General features: G+C 46.7%; 3 protein-coding genes across 8 annotated transcripts; 2 read left to right on the forward strand and 1 right to left on the reverse strand.

The window, feature by feature from the left end:
• Window positions 1-76: 76 nt before the first annotated feature.
• SRSF2 (serine and arginine rich splicing factor 2) lies at window positions 77-4660 on the forward strand. 5 transcript variants are annotated; one of them, XR_012778095.1, is made up of 6 exons: window positions 77-232; window positions 419-812; window positions 1196-1506; window positions 1843-1946; window positions 2602-2713; window positions 3215-4660. XR_012778095.1 is itself a non-coding variant. In XM_075518555.1 (4 exons), exons 2-3 carry the CDS (start codon window positions 451-453, stop codon window positions 1497-1499), a joined length of 666 nt encoding a protein of 221 aa, XP_075374670.1. In that variant the 5' UTR covers window positions 77-232; window positions 419-450; the 3' UTR covers window positions 1500-1506; window positions 2602-4660. The 5 variants fall into 5 exon arrangements, 2 of the variants coding, with proteins under 2 accessions (XP_075374670.1, XP_075374671.1); XR_012778094.1 differs by having other exon boundaries at window positions 2602-4660; XR_012778093.1 differs by lacking the exon at window positions 1843-1946.
• On the reverse strand, window positions 4469-6361 carry METTL23 (methyltransferase 23, arginine). 2 transcript variants are annotated; one of them, XM_075518553.1, is made up of 5 exons: window positions 6142-6361; window positions 5927-6031; window positions 5594-5831; window positions 5144-5228; window positions 4469-4814 (listed from the first exon to the last, which is right to left on the reverse strand). In XM_075518553.1, the coding sequence occupies exons 1-5, from the start codon at window positions 6220-6222 to the stop codon at window positions 4646-4648; spliced, it is 678 nt and encodes a 225-aa protein (XP_075374668.1). In that variant the 5' UTR covers window positions 6223-6361; the 3' UTR covers window positions 4469-4645. The 2 variants fall into 2 exon arrangements, with proteins under 2 accessions (XP_075374668.1, XP_075374669.1); XM_075518554.1 differs by lacking the exon at window positions 5927-6031.
• A 521-nt stretch (window positions 6362-6882) lies between these two features.
• JMJD6 (jumonji domain containing 6, arginine demethylase and lysine hydroxylase) lies at window positions 6883-19516 on the forward strand. Its single transcript, XM_075518552.1, has 7 exons — window positions 6883-7130; window positions 7849-8237; window positions 11200-11486; window positions 12821-12956; window positions 13079-13217; window positions 13866-13993; window positions 15588-19516. Exons 1-7 carry the CDS (start codon window positions 7002-7004, stop codon window positions 15622-15624), a joined length of 1245 nt encoding a protein of 414 aa, XP_075374667.1. The 5' UTR covers window positions 6883-7001; the 3' UTR covers window positions 15625-19516.
• The last annotated feature ends 651 nt before the right edge of the window (window positions 19517-20167 follow it).

Below are 20167 nucleotides of genomic sequence, written 5' to 3' on the forward strand. Positions count from 1 at the left end.
AAAGAAGGACAAGGCCGCGCTCGGGGAGGCCGCCGCCGCGCGCGGGGCGGGCGGGGCAGCGCGCGCCGGGCGGCGCTTTCGCTTCCGGGTCGCCGTCGGCCATTTTGTGGCGTTAAGTAGGCGCGCGCGGGCGGCGCCCCGCTCATTTCCTCGCAGCAGCGGACTGGGGTGGCCGTTGCTGGCGCTTCGTCTCCGCTCCGGCCTTAGGCCGCCTCCCCCCCGGACCCCAGAGGTGGGTGCCTGCTCCTCCCTCTCCGCTAAGGACCCCGCGGCGTTCCCCTATGCCCTGTAGCTCCCCTCCTTTCTGGACTCTGCTGGGCCGCCGCTCCGGCGCTCCCCCTCCGGTGTGAGGCGCTTCCCCCTCAGGGCCGCGCCGCCTCCTGACTCGCCCCCCTTCCCTCGGGTTTCTTCTCCTCAGCCGCCGCCGCCCCTCGGGGGCTGTTGCCCGCCATGAGCTACGGGCGCCCTCCGCCGGACGTGGAGGGCATGACGTCCCTCAAAGTGGACAACCTGACCTACCGTACGTCCCCGGACACGCTCCGGAGGGTCTTCGAGAAGTACGGCCGCGTGGGCGACGTGTACATCCCTCGGGACCGCTACACCAAGGAGAGCCGCGGCTTCGCCTTCGTCCGTTTCCACGATAAACGCGATGCCGAGGACGCCATGGACGCCATGGACGGGGCCGTGCTGGATGGCCGCGAGCTCCGCGTGCAGATGGCCCGCTACGGCCGCCCCCCCGACTCGCACCACAGCCGGCGTGGCCCGCCGCCCCGCCGCTACGGGAGCAGCGGCTACGGCCGCCGCAGCCGGAGGTGAGCGCTTGGAAGGGTGTAGGGCGGGCAGCGGAGTTTCGGTAGTAAGGCAGGGAGACGGGGTTTAGGCATGCGCCTGTACAGCGGGGGCCGCTCCGTTTTGTTTCGTTTCCCGAGAGAGTTTCGCGGCGGGGTTGGGAGGGAGGAGTAGGGGTTTGGTAGCGAAGGCACGTGGAGTTCCCTCGGAGCGGAAGGGTTTCGCCCTGTAGTAGTTTTAGCCCCCGGCCACTCACTCTGAACAATGGCGCCCTCTCAACGCTCATTTTCATGCCCACGTGGGTCCCGTTCCGCCCTCCCTGTCCCGAAGTAGTCGCTGAGGTCTGTTGCGCCGCCCGTGTTCAACTTCTAACGCCCTTTGGTTTTTCCTCCTGGGTATGTTTTAGCCCTAGAAGACGCCGTCGCAGCCGATCTAGAAGCAGGAGCCGCTCTAGATCCCGCAGTCGGTCCCGCTACAGTCGATCCAAATCCCGGTCTCGTACACGCTCTCGGTCTCGCTCCACCTCGAAGTCCAGGTCTGCCAGGAGATCCAAGTCAAAGTCCTCGTCTGTGTCAAGATCCCGGTCCAGGTCAAGATCCCGGTCCAGATCTAGAAGCCCTCCCCCTGCCTCAAAGAGGGAATCCAACTCTAGATCCAGGTCTAAGAGCCCTCCCAAGTCTCCGGAAGAAGAAGGAGCTGTATCCTCCTAGGAACATGGTAATGTACCTCGGGATCAGCACATGTTGCATGTTACTTTATTATAGCACTTAGGTGGGGTGTTGGGTAGTTCTTAGAGTATTAATAGCCTGAACCAAGTGAATCCTAACGGGGCACGTTGATAGCTTTTTTTTTTCTTGAGCAGTGCTTTTTGGTTATTGGTTTAGGGAGATTAATACCGAAGGGCTTTCTACGGAGAAATTTTTTTACAAAGAAAATGTTTTATTGAGAGATTAATGGCTTGGTTTTAATAAAATATTGTATGAGACGCAACCTATGATGAAAATGACTATTTCTTACTGTATTTATCCAACATCTGCATTTTCCCCTTTAAAGCTGCGGTCTCCTGTTTGCTAAAAGAATATTGGCCAGTATTGCAGATTTTAACTGATTTGGCTGATCCTCCAGGGACCAGTTTCTGTGGGCGTGTATTGGAGCAGGTTTGTCTTTAAATGTTAAAGATACACTATCCTTTTATAATGGAAGATCGGTTCAGTGGCCGTTATACTGACTGGAGGTAATAACTGTTCTAGAAAAGTGGCAAATTCCTTGCAACGAGAAAACCATGGAAACTAGTTTTTCCTCAAGTCGACATCTTGAAGAGGCATCTAAGGATACACCGGGTGGGGAAAGGATAGTGTGTCTTTAACCCTTCAAACTGTTTGGTCCTGTTTTTAAAAGGAAAGGGCCTAAGCTAGCTCTGAAGTTAGATAATTGTAGCAAAATTAGTCACACTTTCTGTTTTGAATGCTAATTAGAGTTTAGTTAAGTCTTTATGAAGAAGTACTAGTTTTATAACTTTTATATAACTTTTAATAATTTATTGTTGAACAGGCTGAATTGAAGTTAATGGTGGCTTGATCTACAGCCTGATGCTTATTCTTCTTTGTAACTAAATACTTTGACAGAACCTTACATTTGGCCTCTGAAGTAAAGCAACATGTGGGGGGAGGTGGAACACTATGGAAATTCCTAAAACTTAATTAACTTAGGCAAAGCCAGTTGAAACACAACTAGAAGTATACCTGAAGTCATCCACACAACCAAAAGAGACGAGGTAGAAACCTGGCTGAACTTTTCTTTCTTCAAACCTAGATGCATCAGATAAATGAGAATCTACATAAAGGACGCCTTTGGGGGGAAAAGATCGCTTGAGTCTTCAGTCCGTTGGAGAGACCCCTGGCACGAGCAACCAGCTGTTGAAAAGGTTATTTTGTAACATTTTGTCTAACTTTTTACTTGTTTAAGTTGCGCCTGAAGTGGCAGATTTTACATTTTATGTGCCATTTTGTTGCTGTTATTCAAATTTCTTGTAATTTAGTGAAGTGAACGACTACCGATTTCATTATTGGCTTGGATATTTGAGGTAAAACTTCATTTTTGTTTATATAGTGCTGACTTTTATTTGAAATTAAACTGATGGTAACTTGCTGCCTCCAGTTTCATACTGAGGAAACATGCAGCCATTATATGCTGAGTAGCTAACTCTGTCAAAAAGTATTCTCAATTTTGTCTTCATTCCTTGAATAAAATTCTGCAAAACTTCAATTTGAAACTTACTGTAAATGCTTTTTTTTTTACTTTGAATTCAAATAGTATCTTCAAATTCAAATTGGTAGAAATCTTTTCAGGTGACAGTTGATATTTGAAAGGATTGTTTTATCAGACTCAATTCTAATCTCTTCTCTTATGTATTTTTGTGCACTAGGCGCAGTTGTGTAGCAGTTGAGTAATGCTGGTTAGCTGTTAAGGTGGCGTGTTGCAGTGCAGAGTGCTTGGCTGTTTCCTGTTTTCTCCTGATTGCTCCTGTGTAACGATGCCTTGTCGTGCAGAAACAAATGGCTGTCCAGTTAATTAAAATGCCTGACAACTGCACTTCCAGTCACCCGGGCCTTGCGTAAAAATAATGGAGCATACAGTGAGCACATCTAGCTGATGATATACACACCTTATTTTTTCCAGAATGGTAAAACTTACCAACCTACATATATGAACTTACATATGAGAAATGTAATGTTAAGAAAAGAAATGGTTCATTCCTTTGTAAGTACTGATTGGTGTATCTTTTGCTTAAGACATTCTGTACTATACCCACTGTCTCTGTAGTTAATATTAAACATTTTTCTGTGTTAACTTTTCTCAACTTAATGTCTGAGTCAGCTTATTTTTAGCTTGAAAAGATTTCTGCAATTATACTGTCAATGTTTAACTTCTATATAGTAACAAATGCATTCTACTGCTTATAAATTTTATCCACTGGGGTTGCTTTTAAATTACTACGGGCAAACTTAATTGGTGTTGTGACTAACCCAAATGTTGTATGGCAAGTATTGCACACCAGACTATAAACACAGAATCAGACAGGTCCGTTGAACATTGTTACGGAAGATACACACGGAGCAGTACTAATTGCATTTGCTGTGTGCTTGCCCTGACTCAACAGGCTGCTGCTTCATGGTAGCTAATCTTACAGTGATTTTTTTTTTTCTTGATTTGGATACCAAATGAATTGTAACTTCAACCATCACATGTCAAGGGTTATTGTAATGCCTTGTTAACTTTATGCATGTATGTTAAATGGGAATGGAAACATCTGAATACTTGCAGTCTGGCTTGATTGAGGATTAAAAGTACTTTTCTACAAACTTGAGGAGTTTGTATGTTCCAGGACTGCATGGCTAGCGGCAGTCTACACAGATGAATTTAAAAACAAAGGGGCTGGCTTTTGTATATGAATCTTTGGGAAAGAGCTTCAGTCCTGGGAAACAGATCTTATGGGGATATTTTTTTATCTTGAAAGAGTGCAGTTAACTTTTCATAGCTGAAGTTGTGAATTTAAGTTGGATCTTGTGGATTGTCAGGTTGTTAAGCTATGTTGTCTAGTGGCTTACATAATGGAATTGAGTCTTTGAACTATTACATGGTCTTTGGGGAGGAGCACAAATTTCTCAAAAGCCATAGCTCAACAATTGAACAGCTTTATTTTTACAATGCATGTTTTAACAATCACTGTTAAAGGGGATCTGCTTCCCAAAAAATATGCATGAGGTTTGCTGTAAACAGGACTGTTTTCTGCAGATCCATGCTACAGTGAACAGTTAAGTATTATCTTGTATTGGAACCAACAAGTGGAATAAACTTAAGTACCATCTGATCTTGCTAGTGAGATTATCATCATTTCAATTGTATGTCTTCCTGGTAGAGAAGAGCTGGCCAAGTGCTCTTTGTCTGCACTGAACGAATGTAAGGGAATGTGGATGTTCTTCAGTTTCCATTTGCAGAGCAAAGCTTCAATTGACCAGTCAGCACTGAGGGGAGGAAATACCAGTGTGTTAAAATGTAATCCAAGCTTTTTAACTTCTGCAGCAATTATAGGAGACTGTCACCAAACTTAAATACAGCAGTTCACAAAACAGTTTGTAACAGTTCTATCATCAACACTAAATTTGTGGTTCTTGGATTATGTTCTGGTTTGGCTGCTTTTGTCTGGTACCCCTAGGATTTACTTGGCTAACTCGCAATCTGTGAGGAGCTTCTCTGAAATCAGTGCAGTGGTGCCTCTGAGAAGTTAACACTCTAAGAGCTAAGACAGGGAGACAGGAATTAAGATTTGAGTCTTCAATATGCAAAAGTTTACCTTCGGACTTGATAAGTAGTCCAGAACTGAGCATGTGGATTCTTTTCCAGCAAGAAGTAAACTGTAGTTAAAATATCTTCAAAGTCTGTGTAGTTTGGGGAGATCAAGCAGTCAGTCTTGGTTAGTCTCTGGATTCTAGCTATAGTTACATATGCCTGGTTATATGAAATGGTAATTAAAAATCAATACAAAATTAACTAACTGCTTAAGGCCATGCTTCTCAGGCCTCATACAGATGCAGTTGACCTGCTCCATTTTCTACGCACCCACTTTCTGGTGGTATTCCTATGATAGCTTAATGCTACAAGTACCCCAAGAACAACAAGTTCAATAGCACAGTATCACCATACAGGCTGTCACCTGATCTCTTGACAGTGTTCCCAGTACTCCTTGGACGTGAAGTCCTTGCAGTTTGTCACAAATCAAAGATACCTGAGAGTATTAACATACCTTTTGGGTCAAAAAAGACATCTGATCCTAAAATAACGTCTACAGGAGCAAGTGAGAGCAGCTCTGGAGAGACCCGCCCCCAAGTGAGCCCTATAACAGGTACGTGGGGCAGGTCGTTCATCAAGCAGCTTCTCCGGCAGTTCTGCAGGCACTGGGGCAGCTCCTCGCTGTCGGACAGGATCACTTCAGCTCCGCACTTGGCAGCCACCATGCCGGGGAGACTCACGCCCGCACCGATCTGAAACCACAACGTGCTCGTGTAGACAGAAGGGGTGGCCGCCACCCCTGCAGCTAAAGAGAAGGGGGGTGTCCGGAGGGGCCTGTCAGCGGTACCTCCAGCACTCGCTTGCCGGGCAGGCTTCTCCTGTGGACCCAGAGGTACTGGGCCAGGACCACGGCGCAGGGCCACACGTACATGCCGTACTGCGAGTCCAGCACCTGAAACACACCGGGCACAGCGCTGGGCAGGCGGGTCCTGCTCCGCCGCCGAGACGGTCGCACCGACGTCCGGGTTTTACCGCCGTTCCCCCCCGCCCCGCGGGAGGTACCTCGGGGATGCGCAGCGCCAGCGCCGCCGGCCCCTCCGTGAAGCGGTACCGCCGCGCGCCGCCCCGCCGCGGCTCTCCCATGGCCGTGCCGCGCCGCCGTCCAATGGCGGGCGGCCACGTGTGGCACCAGGCCGCGCGGACCAATCGGCGCCTTCTCCGGGGGTGGCGTCACGCGGAGCGCCGCCGCGGGCGGTGATGGCGGCGGCCCGGTCGCTCGGCGCGCGGCGGGCAGCCTGTCCCGGCGCTCCGAGGGGCCTCCCCCGAGCGTCGCGGTTAAACCGGGCCGCTCCCGCCCGCGCCGTCGCCCCGGCGGGGCTGGACGGGCTCGTCCGCGCGGGCCGGTGCCGTGAGGGGCACCGCGCAGTCCCGCACGAACCGGGTGACACGCGGCCGGTTCGCCGCTGTCAGGGGAGCAGCAGGCGCGGAGCGCGAGCCCGGCGGGGGAAGGGGAGAGGCGGCGGGGGGTTCCCGGGGCGACCTCCCCCGCGAGCGGCCGCGGGGCAGCGCGGCCAAGGGCGACCGGCGCCCGCGCTCCCTTCCTGTCGCCCGCAACACCTTCCTTCCCAAGATGGCGGCCCGGCCGCGCCCCGTTTCCGCTTCAGCCAATCGGCGCCGGAGGGCGGGCGAGGCGTGGCGGAAGACGGCGGCGCAGCAAGCCAATGGGAGGGTAGCGGGGGCGGGGCCGCGGCGACAGCGGCGGCAAGGGGGTGAAATTTCTCGAAGGTGCGGCGGCCGGGCCGGGCTGGGGCGAGGCGGGCCGGGGCCGGGGCCGGGCCGGGCGCGGAGCGGAGTCTGGGGCACGCCGGGGGCAGCGGCGGCGGGTGGTGACGGCCCCCAGCGCTGCCGCTAACAGCGCCGCCATGAATCATAAGAGCAAGAAGCGGATCCGTGAGGCGAAGCGCAGCGCCCGGCCGGAGCTGAAGGACTCGCTGGACTGGACCCGCCACAACTACTGCGAGACCTTCCCCCTCAGCCCCGCCGCCTGCAAGGTGCGCTCCGGCCGCGGTGACCCCTCCTTGCCTGAGAGGAACGGGGTGGGGAATGGGAGCCTGAGGGGAATGGGAAGGCCCTGAGGGGAACGGGGGGGGGGCGCGGGGGACTGAGGGGGTCCTGAGGGGATTGGGGAGGCCTGAGGGGAACCGGGGGCTGGGGGAAGTCTGATGGGAACGGGGAAGGGGCCCTTTCTTGAGGCCGGGGTTGCCTCAGAGCTGGCGGGGCTCCCTGGGGGTCCTGGGGCGGGGAGGGGGAGGTCAAGCAGCACCCGCGTTTTTTCCTCCCTCCACGTGGCGAGGGGTGCGGGGGGGTCGCGGCCCGTCGGCGTGGGATGGGCACCCTCAGTGCCGGTGCGCCCACGTAGTTCCCAGGCGCCTTCCCCGGGGTCCCGGGGGCGGCGCGGGGGTGAAATGCAGCAAGGGATGTGTCGGGCGAGAGGGCAGGGGTGGCTTCTCCGCCTGGGGAGTTACCTCGGTGGGGAGGAGTGCCAAATGGCTTCGGCCTGCTGGTGTCACTGATGGGCGCAAGGAGCGGGGCGTGAGAAATAGGACTGCAGCCTCGGGAGCTTAAAATAACACGTAGGCAGCTTGATACCCTCGTGGTGTACGGAGCAAAGTATGAGTGTGAAGCTCCTCCACACTGACTTAGAAAGTGCGGTTCTAAGATGTTAGTCTGTCCTAACATTTGTTCTGTATTCCTCTCTTGGGTTCACAGGATAACGTGGAGAGGGCAGATGCACTCCAGTTAACAGTGGAGGAATTTGTTGAGCGTTATGAAAAACCTTACAAGCCTGTAGTCTTGCTGAATGCTCAGGTGGGCTGGTCTGCCCAAGAGAAGTGGACTCTGGAACGACTGAAACGCAAGTATAGGAACCAGAAGTTCAAATGTGGGGAGGACAATGATGGTTATTCTGTGAAGATGAAGATGAAATACTACATAGAGTATATGGAAACCACACGTGATGACAGCCCGCTCTACATCTTTGACAGTAGTTATGGAGAGCATCCCAAGCGCAGGAAACTCCTGGAGGACTACAAAGTACCCAAATTCTTCACTGATGATCTGTTTCAGTATGCAGGGGAGAAACGAAGGCCGCCTTACAGGTATAGTACAGTGACAGCAAGATAAAAGTAGGTATTTTCCATGTTGTTAGCTGTTCCTAAATAGGTATGATTGTCTTGTATAAAACAAAGTGATAGCTTTACGTCTGCTATTTTGAAATGAGCCTACATCTGTAACCCAGAGGGAGGAAAGGGCAGATTTATGTATCACAGTTTCTGGTTCTGTCACTGGCGTTGCTACAACGGGGTTTTTTTCTTTTTTTTTAAAGTCAGTTTACCTCACTTCTTAGATTTTGAAAAAATTACATGGTATGAAGATTAATTTCTTGCTCTGTGTGCCTTCTGGCTTTCAAATTTTAAGTACTTCAGGACTAGCTCCTGGGTTTTGCCCCGGTGGCTTATGTACATAGTGGGATTTTGTTTAATTATGAGTCAGTCCTTTTAAGGTAAAGATCTTAAGCTAGATTATTATGAAGTGTGGAGACTAGTTCTTAGCTCCCCTTCAGATGATTTTGAGAGAGAACAATATTTCACATCCATGTGGTCTTTTCAACTCTTTTTTTTGCATCTGATTGAAAAAGGATTGAAATGCCACTTCATTCCTGAAATCAAATGCAAAAACCCTGTAGTTGGGCTGTTAGATACAAAAAGGATTTCCATCTATGTTAATATAACGCTTCATAGCAGTATGAGCATAAGCTGAAAGCTCCTAAGTAATTAGAGTCTTTACAGCCACGTTATAATTGTCAGAGAATGCCTTGCCCTTCAAGTGACATGAGGCTGTGATGTGGGTGTTTTAGTGTTTCAGGTTTTTTAATAAAGTAGAACAAGGAATGAATAATGGTCCTCTTCTCTTCTCTGTAATATTTCACGTGTCTGTAGTCCAGTTGTGCTTTTGCAGGAGTGAAGCATGAAACTACTTCTATTTAAGATCACTGAAGTAGGTGTTTTTACAGTGTTGTTACAGACCCTTTTTATAATTAGCACTAAGAAGAACATACAATGCTGTGATCAAATGCAAAAGCACACCAGGTGTAGTCTTTAGTAGAAACTGAATCCACTTACAGAACTGGGAATCATTTATCCAAGTTATAGGTAAACCAGATAATCTGGTTGTGACTGACTTATATAGATATTTCTTTCCCCCACACCCTCCCCACCTACAGGTACATGCTGAGCTCCTTGCTTGTGATCTTGGTATTCACAATTCTTGTACTTTGTTCTGGAAAATGTGGGTTTGTTTGAGGCTATTATCATTTTTTAAGAGGTGAATGATACAGGAGAGCACACTGATGCCTCCTGGAGTTAGGGGTTTCATCTAGGTACAGAAACGGATGAAGAGTATCCAGTAGTTTAAGAGCATAATTGAAAATCCAACAGAAAGTGGTGCTTTCTACTATGATCAGGATATGCACTGTACAGATTGACCTCTGGATTGAGAGTTGTCTGATAATAGTGTATAGATCTTAAAGTAACAACTTCTGCTATTTAGAGCATCTTTACTGGAGTTGTTCCTCTTTGAAATAAAGGCAGTAATTTTTGGAAGCCATTTACTGAAGCAGCTATTTTAGTTTGGGGGGGCAGGTTGGGGTTGGGGTTTTTTGCTTTTAAATTGAAGTTACAGGTTGTGAAGTTTTTAACGGTAAATTTGACGTCTTGTGGCAAACTGGGTTATGTTCATTGTAAATTAAACACCTGGAGGAAGATGCTGGTAAATGATAGTGTTGCTAAATAAGGATTTTAAAATCTTCCCTGTGTGTAGATTCAGGTTACAGTCAGAAAAATGGTATTGAACAGTGCATCTGTGTACCAGACAGATCTTTATGTGTTTAATTTCTTCTGACTTCTTAGTAAAAGCTTTAACTGTTCTGCTTGTGGTTTAATGAGCTTTCCAAGGCTAATATGAATCTAAAGAGTCAATTGACAATAGAAGTGACAAACGCCTGCCTATTTACGTTTTTATGGCTCCTTTGTGAAGTAGGAAGAGCACAGCTTGATGACCAAACTTACAGTCCTATGGTTGGTGCTAGCAAGTGATACTTGGAAACCAGCTTAATTTACACCTGCATTGGAAAGGGGAGATGGAGAGCTTGCTGACTTCTGATATTTTCTGAATCTTTGAACTCCTCTTGCTGGGTATTGCCTGCCTGTCAGCCACGCGATGGAGGGGTCTTGTTGGTGCTTTAGTTTCTACCCTCTCTGCTGCCCAATAAACAATTATTGCCAATTTTTTTTCCTCTTGACGCCTGGTACTAAGTCACCTCACTTACATTGCTTTATCTGGTATGGCAGATCTTACTGTTCTGTTACAGGGGAAACGAGCAATTGAAGGTACTGTTGCTGTTAAACGTGTAGTAGATAAAGTTCTCCATAGGGAGAAATAAACCTTGCGAATGGGGAATGAGAATATACACACCAAATCCTGAATGGTCACTGGAGAATAAGCTCCAACTAGTTAAATGTTAGAATGAAAAGCCTGTTGTAAATGAACAGAAGGCACAGAGGGAGGCCAGGGTTGTGTAACTTTGCTCTGTTCCTTACTTATATTGCCTTTTGTTTGTTCCTCATTGTTCTGCAGTTCTGGATCCGTTTGAGTAGCAAATTTTAGAAAAACATAGGATTAGGAGAATCCCCCTGCATAGTAAGATTCTAATGCAGGCTGTTACGACTTAACCACATTCATAAACCTTGAAATAAGTATATATGTTATTGAAGAAGTGTTTATATTCCATAGCTGTATTTTCTTTTAAAAAGCTATCTTCACTTTCTTGTCCCAGAGTCATTCCTGTGCCAATTCATGTTGGTTTTTAGGTTAAACCCATGTTGTATCTTTTGCTGTAGTGTGAGCCTAACAGTCTCAAGAAGATAAATTAAGGAACTGTAACTACCTTGATTTCTAACTGTATGTGAAATTAACAGCTGTAATTTTCTGTCTAATATGAAGAAAAGAGAAGGTAGCTACTTGTTTGCTCTATGACTAAAGGATTTTTTTCCTCCCATGCAGATGGTTTGTGATGGGCCCGCCTCGTTCTGGAACAGGAATTCACATCGATCCCTTGGGAACTAGTGCGTGGAATGCCTTAGTCCAGGGACATAAGCGTTGGTGCCTGTTCCCTACCAGCACTCCCAGAGAGCTGATCAAAGTGACACGAGAAGAGGGAGGGAACCAGCAGGATGAGGCCATCACTTGGTTCAATGTCATATATCCTAGGACGCAGCTTCCCACCTGGCCCCCTGAATTCAAACCCCTGGAAATCTTACAGAAACCAGGCGAGACAGTCTTTGTGCCAGGTATGTACGAATCTCTCCAGTAAGGAATTCTAGGAGAGAAAAGCATATTTTTAACGTTTGTATGTAGTAGAGACCAAGAGAATATTTGTTTTCTTATATGGGCCATCTCTTACAAAATAAACTATTCTGAGCTGTTTCAAAAGGGATATATATTGTGAGGCACTTTTTGAGACTATTCAGTTATTTCCTGAATGTCCTGAAACATATATGGCCTGTAGCACCGGATTGCATGTGGTACAGATGACAAAACAAATGGGACCTCAGTTGCAGCATCACAGGAATGTGATCCTGAACTAAATTGCAGTAATAGGAAACCGTCAAGGCATAAAATGGTAGAGGTGTTTGAGTATTAGTAACTTCTTAGACAAAAATGTTTGAGTTTATATACACTGTAGGAAATTCATGACTGAATTTTGCAGCCTGGGTAGTCTGACTGCATATGAATTTTTCTTAGCTGTGGAAAAAGAACTACTTAAAGGCACTGACACTTTCCACCCACCTCTCTGTGGTTATGCTTCATCTTGCATTTGAAATCAAAAGCTAAAGAAAGATCTGATAAGGATGCCATTCTCTTCGAGTGGCTGCACATTGTGTGCCTGTTATAACTGGGAGGTGAGGTGGCTAGTGGATAAAGCGGGTGAGTTCAGGGACAAATTCTAACCTCAATCTCACAGCATTTTTGTGCAGCATGGCCCATAGCTTCTATCCACATTGCTTGTCTCTAACACACAGCTGACTTCATGTTTGAAGAGTGCCTTGTGATTGTCTTGGCACTTATTAGTGACTCCTCGGTGTACCTTCTGTTAAGATTTTGTAGCTGTCAGGTTCCATTAAACTGTTTCCTTAGTCTTTTTATGAGGTTATAAGTGGGTTGTAAGAACACCACCGTCTATTTTTATCCTGTGTGGGGAAACAATTTTGCATCTATTTTTAAATGAAAGGTTAGTCTGTAGTCATAAGAACCTTACTAAATCAGCATGGAAAGCGCTCTCCAGCTTAACAGAGAGGTCTCTGTGCAGTCTGGGTTACAATAGCTCTTGCTATTAAATAAGCTGTCAGTAGCCAGTGTGTTGCTGTCAAGTCAGACCTTCAGTACTGTTCGTGAGCTGGATAATTTGGTCAGAGCATTGAGCAGCCCTCTGTAACAAGAATCTGTAAAGCATTGTAGTGAATGCTGAAATAAGACTGAGGAAAGATGATGTGGTGGCAAACTCACCTGGGTTTGGGAGATAAGGTCCAATTTCCACCTGTGCTATGGAAAAAGTGCTCATGACTGTTCTTGAACTTGCTTTCTGCTATGTAGCCAGAAATGGTCATTGGTGGTGTATTTCTAGGTGGCTGGTGGCATGTAGTTCTCAATCTTGACACAACTATTGCCATCACGCAAAACTTTGCCAGCTGTACCAACTTCCCTGTGGTGTGGCACAAGACAGTAAGAGGGAGACCCAAATTGTCACGGAAATGGTACAGGTAAGAGACTTAGTAGCTTGCTTTTCATGTTCTCTATTTAAAACAAAACCCCAAAATACCCTATTCATTTACGTGCAGTGTTACTGTTCAAAGGCTAACCCTGAAATTTCAACTGTATTTAGGATCCTAAAGCAGGAACATCCTGACTTGGCAGCCTTGGCTGATTCAGTTGACCTGCAGGAATCTACTGGTATTGCTTCCGATAGTTCTAGTGATTCTTCCAGTTCCTCAAGCTCCAGCTCCTCAGACTCTGATTCAGAGGTAATGCTTTTTAATACAGTAGGTGATCTGTATCCTGCAACTATATTGGTTTTTTCCATACCCGATCATGTGTCTTCATCCTAATATTCATGTCTTAGGGAAGAAATTAATAGAAAGCAACTAAACAAATCTACATGGTGGGGGAGCCTGTTGGTCTTAGCAGGTTCTGTTTGCTGGAGCCTCTCTTTATATTGCTAAATGAATTTGGTTTGTTTGATCTATGTTTATATTGCATATAAATCTGTTGCTTGTTTAGCTAAGCCATGCTTGTGTAAAATGGCTGCAAAATGAGTGTTTTTAAAAATGGGGAGGGGAACAAGATCCAAAACAGAGACTGTCAGTTATGATGGGGACTCTTCTAGGCACCTAAGTGCTTCAGAAGGCACTGAGTCTGCTCTCGGAAAGCCAAAATGAACACATCAATTGTCTTGCCCCAAGCCAGCTTAGTCAGTGATGAAATCTAAGAACATACCTGTGCTTGTTTTTTAAAGCTTAATTTAAAATTTATTTCATGTGTCTAACCTAAAATAGCGTGTTCTTTGAATATTGATTATTCAGGGTTGCTGAGGTAGCTCGTATGGTGAATTCCACAGCACAAACAGTTTACTAGGTTTCTCTGAATTCTGGTTTCATCTCTTCATACTTCAGTGCGACTCTGGCTCTGAGACAGAGGGGATGATGCACCGGAGGAAAAAGAGGAGAACATGCAGCATGATGGGTAACGGTGATACAACTTCCCAAGACGACTGTGTGAGCAAAGAGCGCAGCTCCTCCAGGTGACCCGATGGCAACTGTTTTTAAACAAGCAAAAGACAATACAAGGCAGAGCTGGCAGAGTTATGGTAGGGTGATTCATCAGGACAGAGGGATGGAGAGCAAGGGGTCCCTTACAGAATGTAAAGCAGTTGGCCAGTGGTGATATCTTCCCTCCATGATTTATTTTAATTGCTCCAAACTGAAAACTAAGATTCTTGATATTTTTTAAAAATGAGGTTTTTACTTTATTTAATGAACAGTTTTATTACTTTTCCTAATTGTGTCTTTTAATAGAGAAAGTATTTTATTTTTTTTTTAATGGGAGAGGTGGAATAGTTTAACTGTGCTCTTCAGAGAGCACAAATGAGTAGTAAACAGTTAAAGATGAGGAATGATCAGGCAAGACTCAGGTTTCAATGCCTTGTTGTCCAAAGGGAAAACATTCAAGTATTTGTATGTTTTCTTTTATTGTTGCTTGGATTACTTCAATTTGGCCCACTGTTTTATCTGTTAAAGGCAAAATTAATCCCAAATTTCTGTGTTTACCTATTGAAAAAAAGGAAAAAGAGTAAGTTTCTAGTCAGTCCGAAAGGAGGGAAAGTTAATATTGCAGAACCACGAATAGATACTGCTTAGGGTAAAGTTCCCGAGGAAGGAAGCTCTCTGGACTTGCCAGGTTAAAAACAGTGAAACACTGGGCATCTGGGAGTGTACTGCAGGGAGGAACTTAGAAATTCTTTGCTAAATGAAGCATTTTTCTCATATAGCAGAGGGTTGCCAAAATTCTTAAGCAAACTCCTTGCAGTTTGGTTAACTGGTGCTGCTGTATTAGCTGCCTGCCTGTGTTAGGGTGCTGTCTAGTTACGGAGCTGTTGGATACTCCAGGTTTAGCATGGATGCAAGTGCTGTGGTGACTTACTGTGAGGCCTGCTAAAGGTGTGCAGTAGTAATTTACCTGAGGAGGTCCTTATTCCCAGTATCATGCCTGACTTCCTGGTGTAGGGTACTGCCTAAAGACCTGTTTGCTCCTGTACGTGTTGCCACTTATCTTGCTGTGATATCTCGCAGCCATTTATCTTGCTGACTGCTTATTTTGCCCTGGAGGTTTTAACAGTTTGTTTGTTAAGACATTGTCAAATCCCATTTCAGCAGCCAGTGTGACTTCAGGCAGGGAATGAGCAGCAGAAGATAACAAACTTTAATGTAGACCCTGCTTTTAAAAAAAAAAAAAAAAAAGCTGTAAAAATGCGGAGCACACATGCAGATCTGTTCTTCTGAAAATCCTGTGCATTTTTCAGTTGTTTGCACCTCAAATTTTGAAATGAATACCTTAAATATTAAAAACTAGCACATTGCCTAGAACACTTGCTTTCCAGGTTTCACTATTCTTCCTCTGTACGTTGATTGTTTCACTCTGTGAGGATGGGTGGGCTTTCTGCTCCAGCTGTGTGATAGATTAGTTGATAGAAACAGTTCCAAACATAAAATCTTACATAGTTTGTACAATTCTGTAGGAAGAATAAGCATACAATTAACCTGCATGCTGCAATCTTTTGTCCTGATATGAGGCGAAATGCTATAGTTGTTGACAGGCAGTTGTACTTTTTTTGACAGGATTAGGGAATCTTGTGGAGGCCGCAGCTACCCCTGAGAGATAACAACACCCACCTAGAGGCAGCTGCCGATCGAAGCTCCGTTAGCAGCCAGCCAGCTCTGTTCTACCCCCTTCTGCTTCTATTTTTCACAGTCCTTAAGTTTTTGTCACTCTTCCTCGATCCAGACATCCGTCTTCATTATGTGCTGTCGAAGGTTGGCTCCTTAATAACTTCTAGGGGAATGCCCCGACTCTACATTATTGTGCAATGCTTTGTCCCCTCTGCGCCCCAAGTGAGTGCACTAATAACCCAACTTTGGGTAAGGACACGCCAAGTATTTAATGGTTCACGTAACTGGCAAGGAAGACGACGGTCAGTTTTTAAAGAACTCTTTTTAAAACCAGCAGGTAAATGTAAAAACCTGCCTTGCTTTGACACTGTCATATGTTTACATGTTGTCCTGTACACTTGAGGAAAGGAACACCAGCCCTTTTGGCCTATCTAAACGTCCGGCGGATCTCGCACCAGAATTTCAGGAGGGGAAGGTGGTATGAATGCTCCAAACACTGAAGCAACTTCAGCGGAGGTGACCACCGACCTGAAGCATCTTTCGTGGTCTTAATCTACATGCATACAACTAAGGTGGAACACCTTAACCAGCAACAGTCCATTTACTTTTGCTCTGTGTCTGTTATGATGACTGGTAACAAAGATGCACTAGCACCTTGCGATAGGAAGCTCGATGAAGCAGGAGAATCCTGGAGTTTCTTGCACAGCAAAAACCATGGGGGGAAAGTCAGCATTTGCCAGTAATTACAATCCTTTAGGTGCAGGCGTGATGTTTAGCACTAGGCAACAACTCACAAAGTCTGACTCTTATAACAACAGTTGCTGGGCTTTAAATACCAAGCAGTGATAGGGCCATGGGCTCGTTCAGGCCAGTGCAGTTCGCATACCTAAATGGCTTTTCTTTGAGGTTATGGGTTCAGACGTTTCCGGAACTTGCGGTGCCAATTTTAAAGGACTGGGAGGGGGACATATTGTTGTTTTATGCTTTTTAAAAATGCAATGTGTTGCTTAAGTCTGTGTAGGTGCATTTGTATTATGCTGGGTAAAGCTCTCATCCCCAAGGGATCTGTTGGAGCTGCTGGGTTTTTTTAGCAGGGGCTTGTGCTGGTAGTGTCAGCGAAGAGGTCTGTCTGGCTGAAGGTGTGCTGCAAGGAAATGATCCTTCTTCTCTATCTGAACAGCATAGCCAAAAGCTAGCCGGGTTGGGGTGCTTCCTTGGGTGCTCTCCTGAGACCTAGGAGGTGGGTATTAGATCTCACTTCAGCCATTCTTCTTTGGGAGAGGAAACTTGAAAGCAGAAGTGGTGTGCGTGTAGTAAACATGCAATAATGCCCAGGCACTGGTAGCAGAATTAAAAAGCAGATTGGCAGCCTTAACTGTGACTTTCTTATACATGTTGGGTTTGATGGAGCCCAGAACATTGCTTGTCTGGGTTTTCTGATCTTTTTTTTAACCTTGTCTCTTCCTATTTAAACACTCTCTCCCTTCTTGGAGACCAGGCAATATCCTGTTGTACAAGGGAATCCTAAATACGTTTGTCAGGATCTCTGTTTCTGAATCTTCTGTGCCAGTCACTTTGTGTAGGAGCAGCGTGGTGGTGGAAAAATGGAGAGGGGGAGGGTTTTTGGTACACTCCTTAGCTGTCCAGACTCCTGAATTTCCTGTGATAGCCAGGCATAAGTGAGCGCACTTGCTCTGTAGACTGCTGCAGATTCTTCCACAAGATTACTTCATTTTAAAAAAAAACTTCTCAAACTCCTGGCATTTTTGGCCAAGGTTGCCTTTTTTCCTGCCCGGTTGAACAGCCTGGGAGTCTGCACAATCTGTATGTCTTCTCGGACAGAGCAGCCTGCAGCTGCTGCCTTTTGGAGGAATGTGGGGGCCTGGAGAGGCGAAGGCTCAGAAGTCTCAGCTCTGTCACCATGAGAAGAGCCCTTAGAGAACTGTCCACTGCCCTCTTTGGTGGCTTGACAGTTAGTATGTCAGTAAGATGGCTTATGCTGTAGCTTGCAATTGCATTTGGCATGCACGGTTACGTTTCGCAGTCTTAAAATCTTACATGTGCGTGAAGGCCTGATCACTGTGCCGGGAAAGCCACACCTCTACCACCGGAAGCAGAGTGGGAAGATCCAGAGTGCAGAGTATTCTTCCGTGCCTGTGAACTCTTCCATGGAGTGAAATGAAACAATTTCAGATTGAAGCCTGTGTTCGTTTGACACCTCTCGCAGAAAAGCAGTGTGTTTGAAATGGACTGCAGGCATCGTGATACCAGCAATGCTATACTGACTTCTCCACAAGGCACTTTCTGATATGAAACAAAGGTGTGTCTGTTTAGGCTACCTGGGAATTGGGACTCCTGGGATCTCTGATTCTTCTGCTTACAGGCTCTTGCCTCAGCCGAATTGGTGAGCTTTGTTTCAGTAGATGAGGAAAATACCTACCTCACAGGGGTGTTGTGAGGCTGAAATGTAATTACTGTGTAAGATGCTTTGAAGTTGTCCTCCCACAAAAAGTGTTCCAGACATCCTAAGCAACCTGAGACTTCCTAACCGGGTGTTAGCTTTTTGTAGCAGAAAACATTGGGGATGTTGTTCAGCGCTCTTGGCCACGTGGTGTTCTGTGGTGGCCCTTCCAGAATTGCTGTGTGGTGCATAAATTGTAGCAGAACAAGGCTTTTTGTTTTCACCAGAGTTTAACTGTTGGCATTTCGTGGCCTGCTCTAAACAGGAGGTCCTGCTAGATCGGGATTTTTTTAAAATAGGACTAGAATAAATTATCTCTCATCAGGGAGTCAGCTTCACTGGCCTTATAGGAAGGGGGGGAGCTGGTGCTTCCCAGGCCCTCGTTCCAGGTCGGGTGAATGAGGAATAAAGTTAAAAACTGTGCTCCCCTTGTGCCTAGCTCCATGCTTCTGGGAGGCTGACTGGGGAGAGTGGGTTTTGTGCTCTCACTTCTCCAGGCTTGTGCTTCTTGGGGCATCCATGTCTCTTGTTCTGACCCCACTGCTTTTGTGTACTGCGAGCCCCTGGATATAGCAGGCTGCTGTGGTCCAGCACCCAGACCCGGTGGGCCCCTCGTTTCCTTGAGCCCCAAAGCAGCAGCGCTGCTCTGCCTCAGCCCCTGCCGGCACTTTGTCAGCCTGGTGGTGCTTTGCGGGCAGCCTTGTTCTGCAGGAATAGGCATAGGGAGCCGCGTGCTGGGTTTGGACTGTGGGATTCCTGATTGTACTGTGCGTATGGGTGTCATTGTCCTGCCCTCTCTGGCGAAAGGTAAAGGGATTTGTGAGCTCTGGCCGTGCTTCTGAGTCTGGTAACCAATACGGGCTTGTCTGCTATGACACTTCAGGAGTAAACGAATAAATACCGCGTCAGAACTGTAGATGTGAACAACAGGCACGCCGATCTCGGCACCTGTTCTCTGCACAAGTGCTGCGGGAGCAGGTGACGCCGAGGAAGCACTGGCATACCTTCCTCCCCTTTCCAGCTTGGGTACGATGGCTCCAGTTTGTCTTCTCAGTTACATTAAGCCTTTCCAAATGCTTAGAAGAAAGACAGCAACCTCTTTCATAATTAACCTAGACCCTTTTCCTCCCTGAATCCCCAGCCGTCGTGGGGCAGGAAGCAAGACCGTTGACTGAATCAAATCTGAAACGCCTGTGTGGGCTAATTGTAATGGGAGGTTTTTGGCATCCCCCTTGCAAAGGGGGGAAGGAAAGAGTGTACTGATTCGTTTGACAGTCACACTGTCAGCTCCAAGCCCTGCCACTGCTGTTAGCTGCTTTTATCACCCCATCCAGCAGAGCTGGGATACTTTTATTGTCTTGTTTGGATGATTGTGTTTTTGCTTTTTATTTTAAATAAAATCAATTATTTTGCATTACCCTGTTGGCTAGTCACTTTTTTTCATATCATGATCTGCAAAAAAACTACAGGTGTACACCTCTGTTTCCCAAAGTACCGTAGTATGCTAAATGGTGTTCAGGTAATGGCTATGGGGGTGCTTTGGGGACTTTCTCTAGTGCTCTCGCACATGATTAGTACGTCTGTATGGTGAGGTGTGTTTTGGAAGCTGCTGGGGCTGTGGTGGCTTTGGGAGAAGGCTGGTGTCGTAGCTTTGTTACCAGGCTGCAAGGTGTGCTTTTTGCCCCTTCCCCATCCTCCCCGGGCTGTATTACAAGAAGCCTTGTGTTGCATCTCTCTTGCCACCTCATACTGGTGAGAGGGGGTTTCATCTTCCAGGTGTCGCATGCTGCTTTCAGCTTAGCTTCTAGATAAGACACACAGTGCAGAGAGTCGCTGTGGAAGGGCTGGACTCCAAGCAGAGAGCTGACCAACCTTCCCCCCCATACCCGGGGGTTCAGGGAGAGCGCTGCCTCCAAGGGCGCTCCGGTGTGTCTGAAGCTGCTTCTTAATGAATTTGGCTATGTAGTGGAACAAGGATTGGGAAAGTGGAAAAACTTGTATATTTTGTTAGTGAGCTTTGTTGAAACCAGTAACTGTAGGTAAATAAGCTGAAGCAGAGTGTGGGACA

Source organism: Mycteria americana, chromosome 16 (genome assembly GCF_035582795.1).
Source record: "Mycteria americana isolate JAX WOST 10 ecotype Jacksonville Zoo and Gardens chromosome 16, USCA_MyAme_1.0, whole genome shotgun sequence".
In the NCBI taxonomy this organism is placed as follows: Eukaryota; Metazoa; Chordata; class Aves; order Ciconiiformes; family Ciconiidae; genus Mycteria; species Mycteria americana.

What these genes read in the sequence shown, in the direction of transcription:
- SRSF2 (XM_075518555.1), top strand. Translation starts at nt 451, where the DNA reads ATGAGCTACGGGCGCCCTCCGCCGGACGTGGAGGGCATGACGTCCCTC. An exon ending in TACGGCCGCCGCAGCCGGAG is followed by an intron (nt 813 to 1,195) that starts GTGAGCGCTTGG and finishes GGTATGTTTTAG; the next exon opens with CCCTAGAAGACGCCGTCGCA.
- METTL23 (XM_075518553.1), bottom strand. Translation starts at nt 6,222, where the DNA reads ATGGGAGAGCCGCGGCGGGGCGGCGCGCGGCGGTACCGCTTCACGGAG. An exon ending in TGGCGCTGCGCATCCCCGAG is followed by an intron (nt 6,032 to 6,141) that starts GTACCTCCCGCG and finishes GGTGTGTTTCAG; the next exon opens with GTGCTGGACTCGCAGTACGG. An exon ending in ACTACTTATCAAGTCCGAAG is followed by an intron (nt 4,815 to 5,143) that starts GTAAACTTTTGC and finishes TCCTCCCCTCAG; the next exon opens with TGCTGACTGGTCAATTGAAG.
- JMJD6 (XM_075518552.1), top strand. Translation starts at nt 7,002, where the DNA reads ATGAATCATAAGAGCAAGAAGCGGATCCGTGAGGCGAAGCGCAGCGCC. An exon ending in AAACGAAGGCCGCCTTACAG is followed by an intron (nt 8,238 to 11,199) that starts GTATAGTACAGT and finishes CCTCCCATGCAG; the next exon opens with ATGGTTTGTGATGGGCCCGC. An exon ending in TTGTCACGGAAATGGTACAG is followed by an intron (nt 12,957 to 13,078) that starts GTAAGAGACTTA and finishes AACTGTATTTAG; the next exon opens with GATCCTAAAGCAGGAACATC.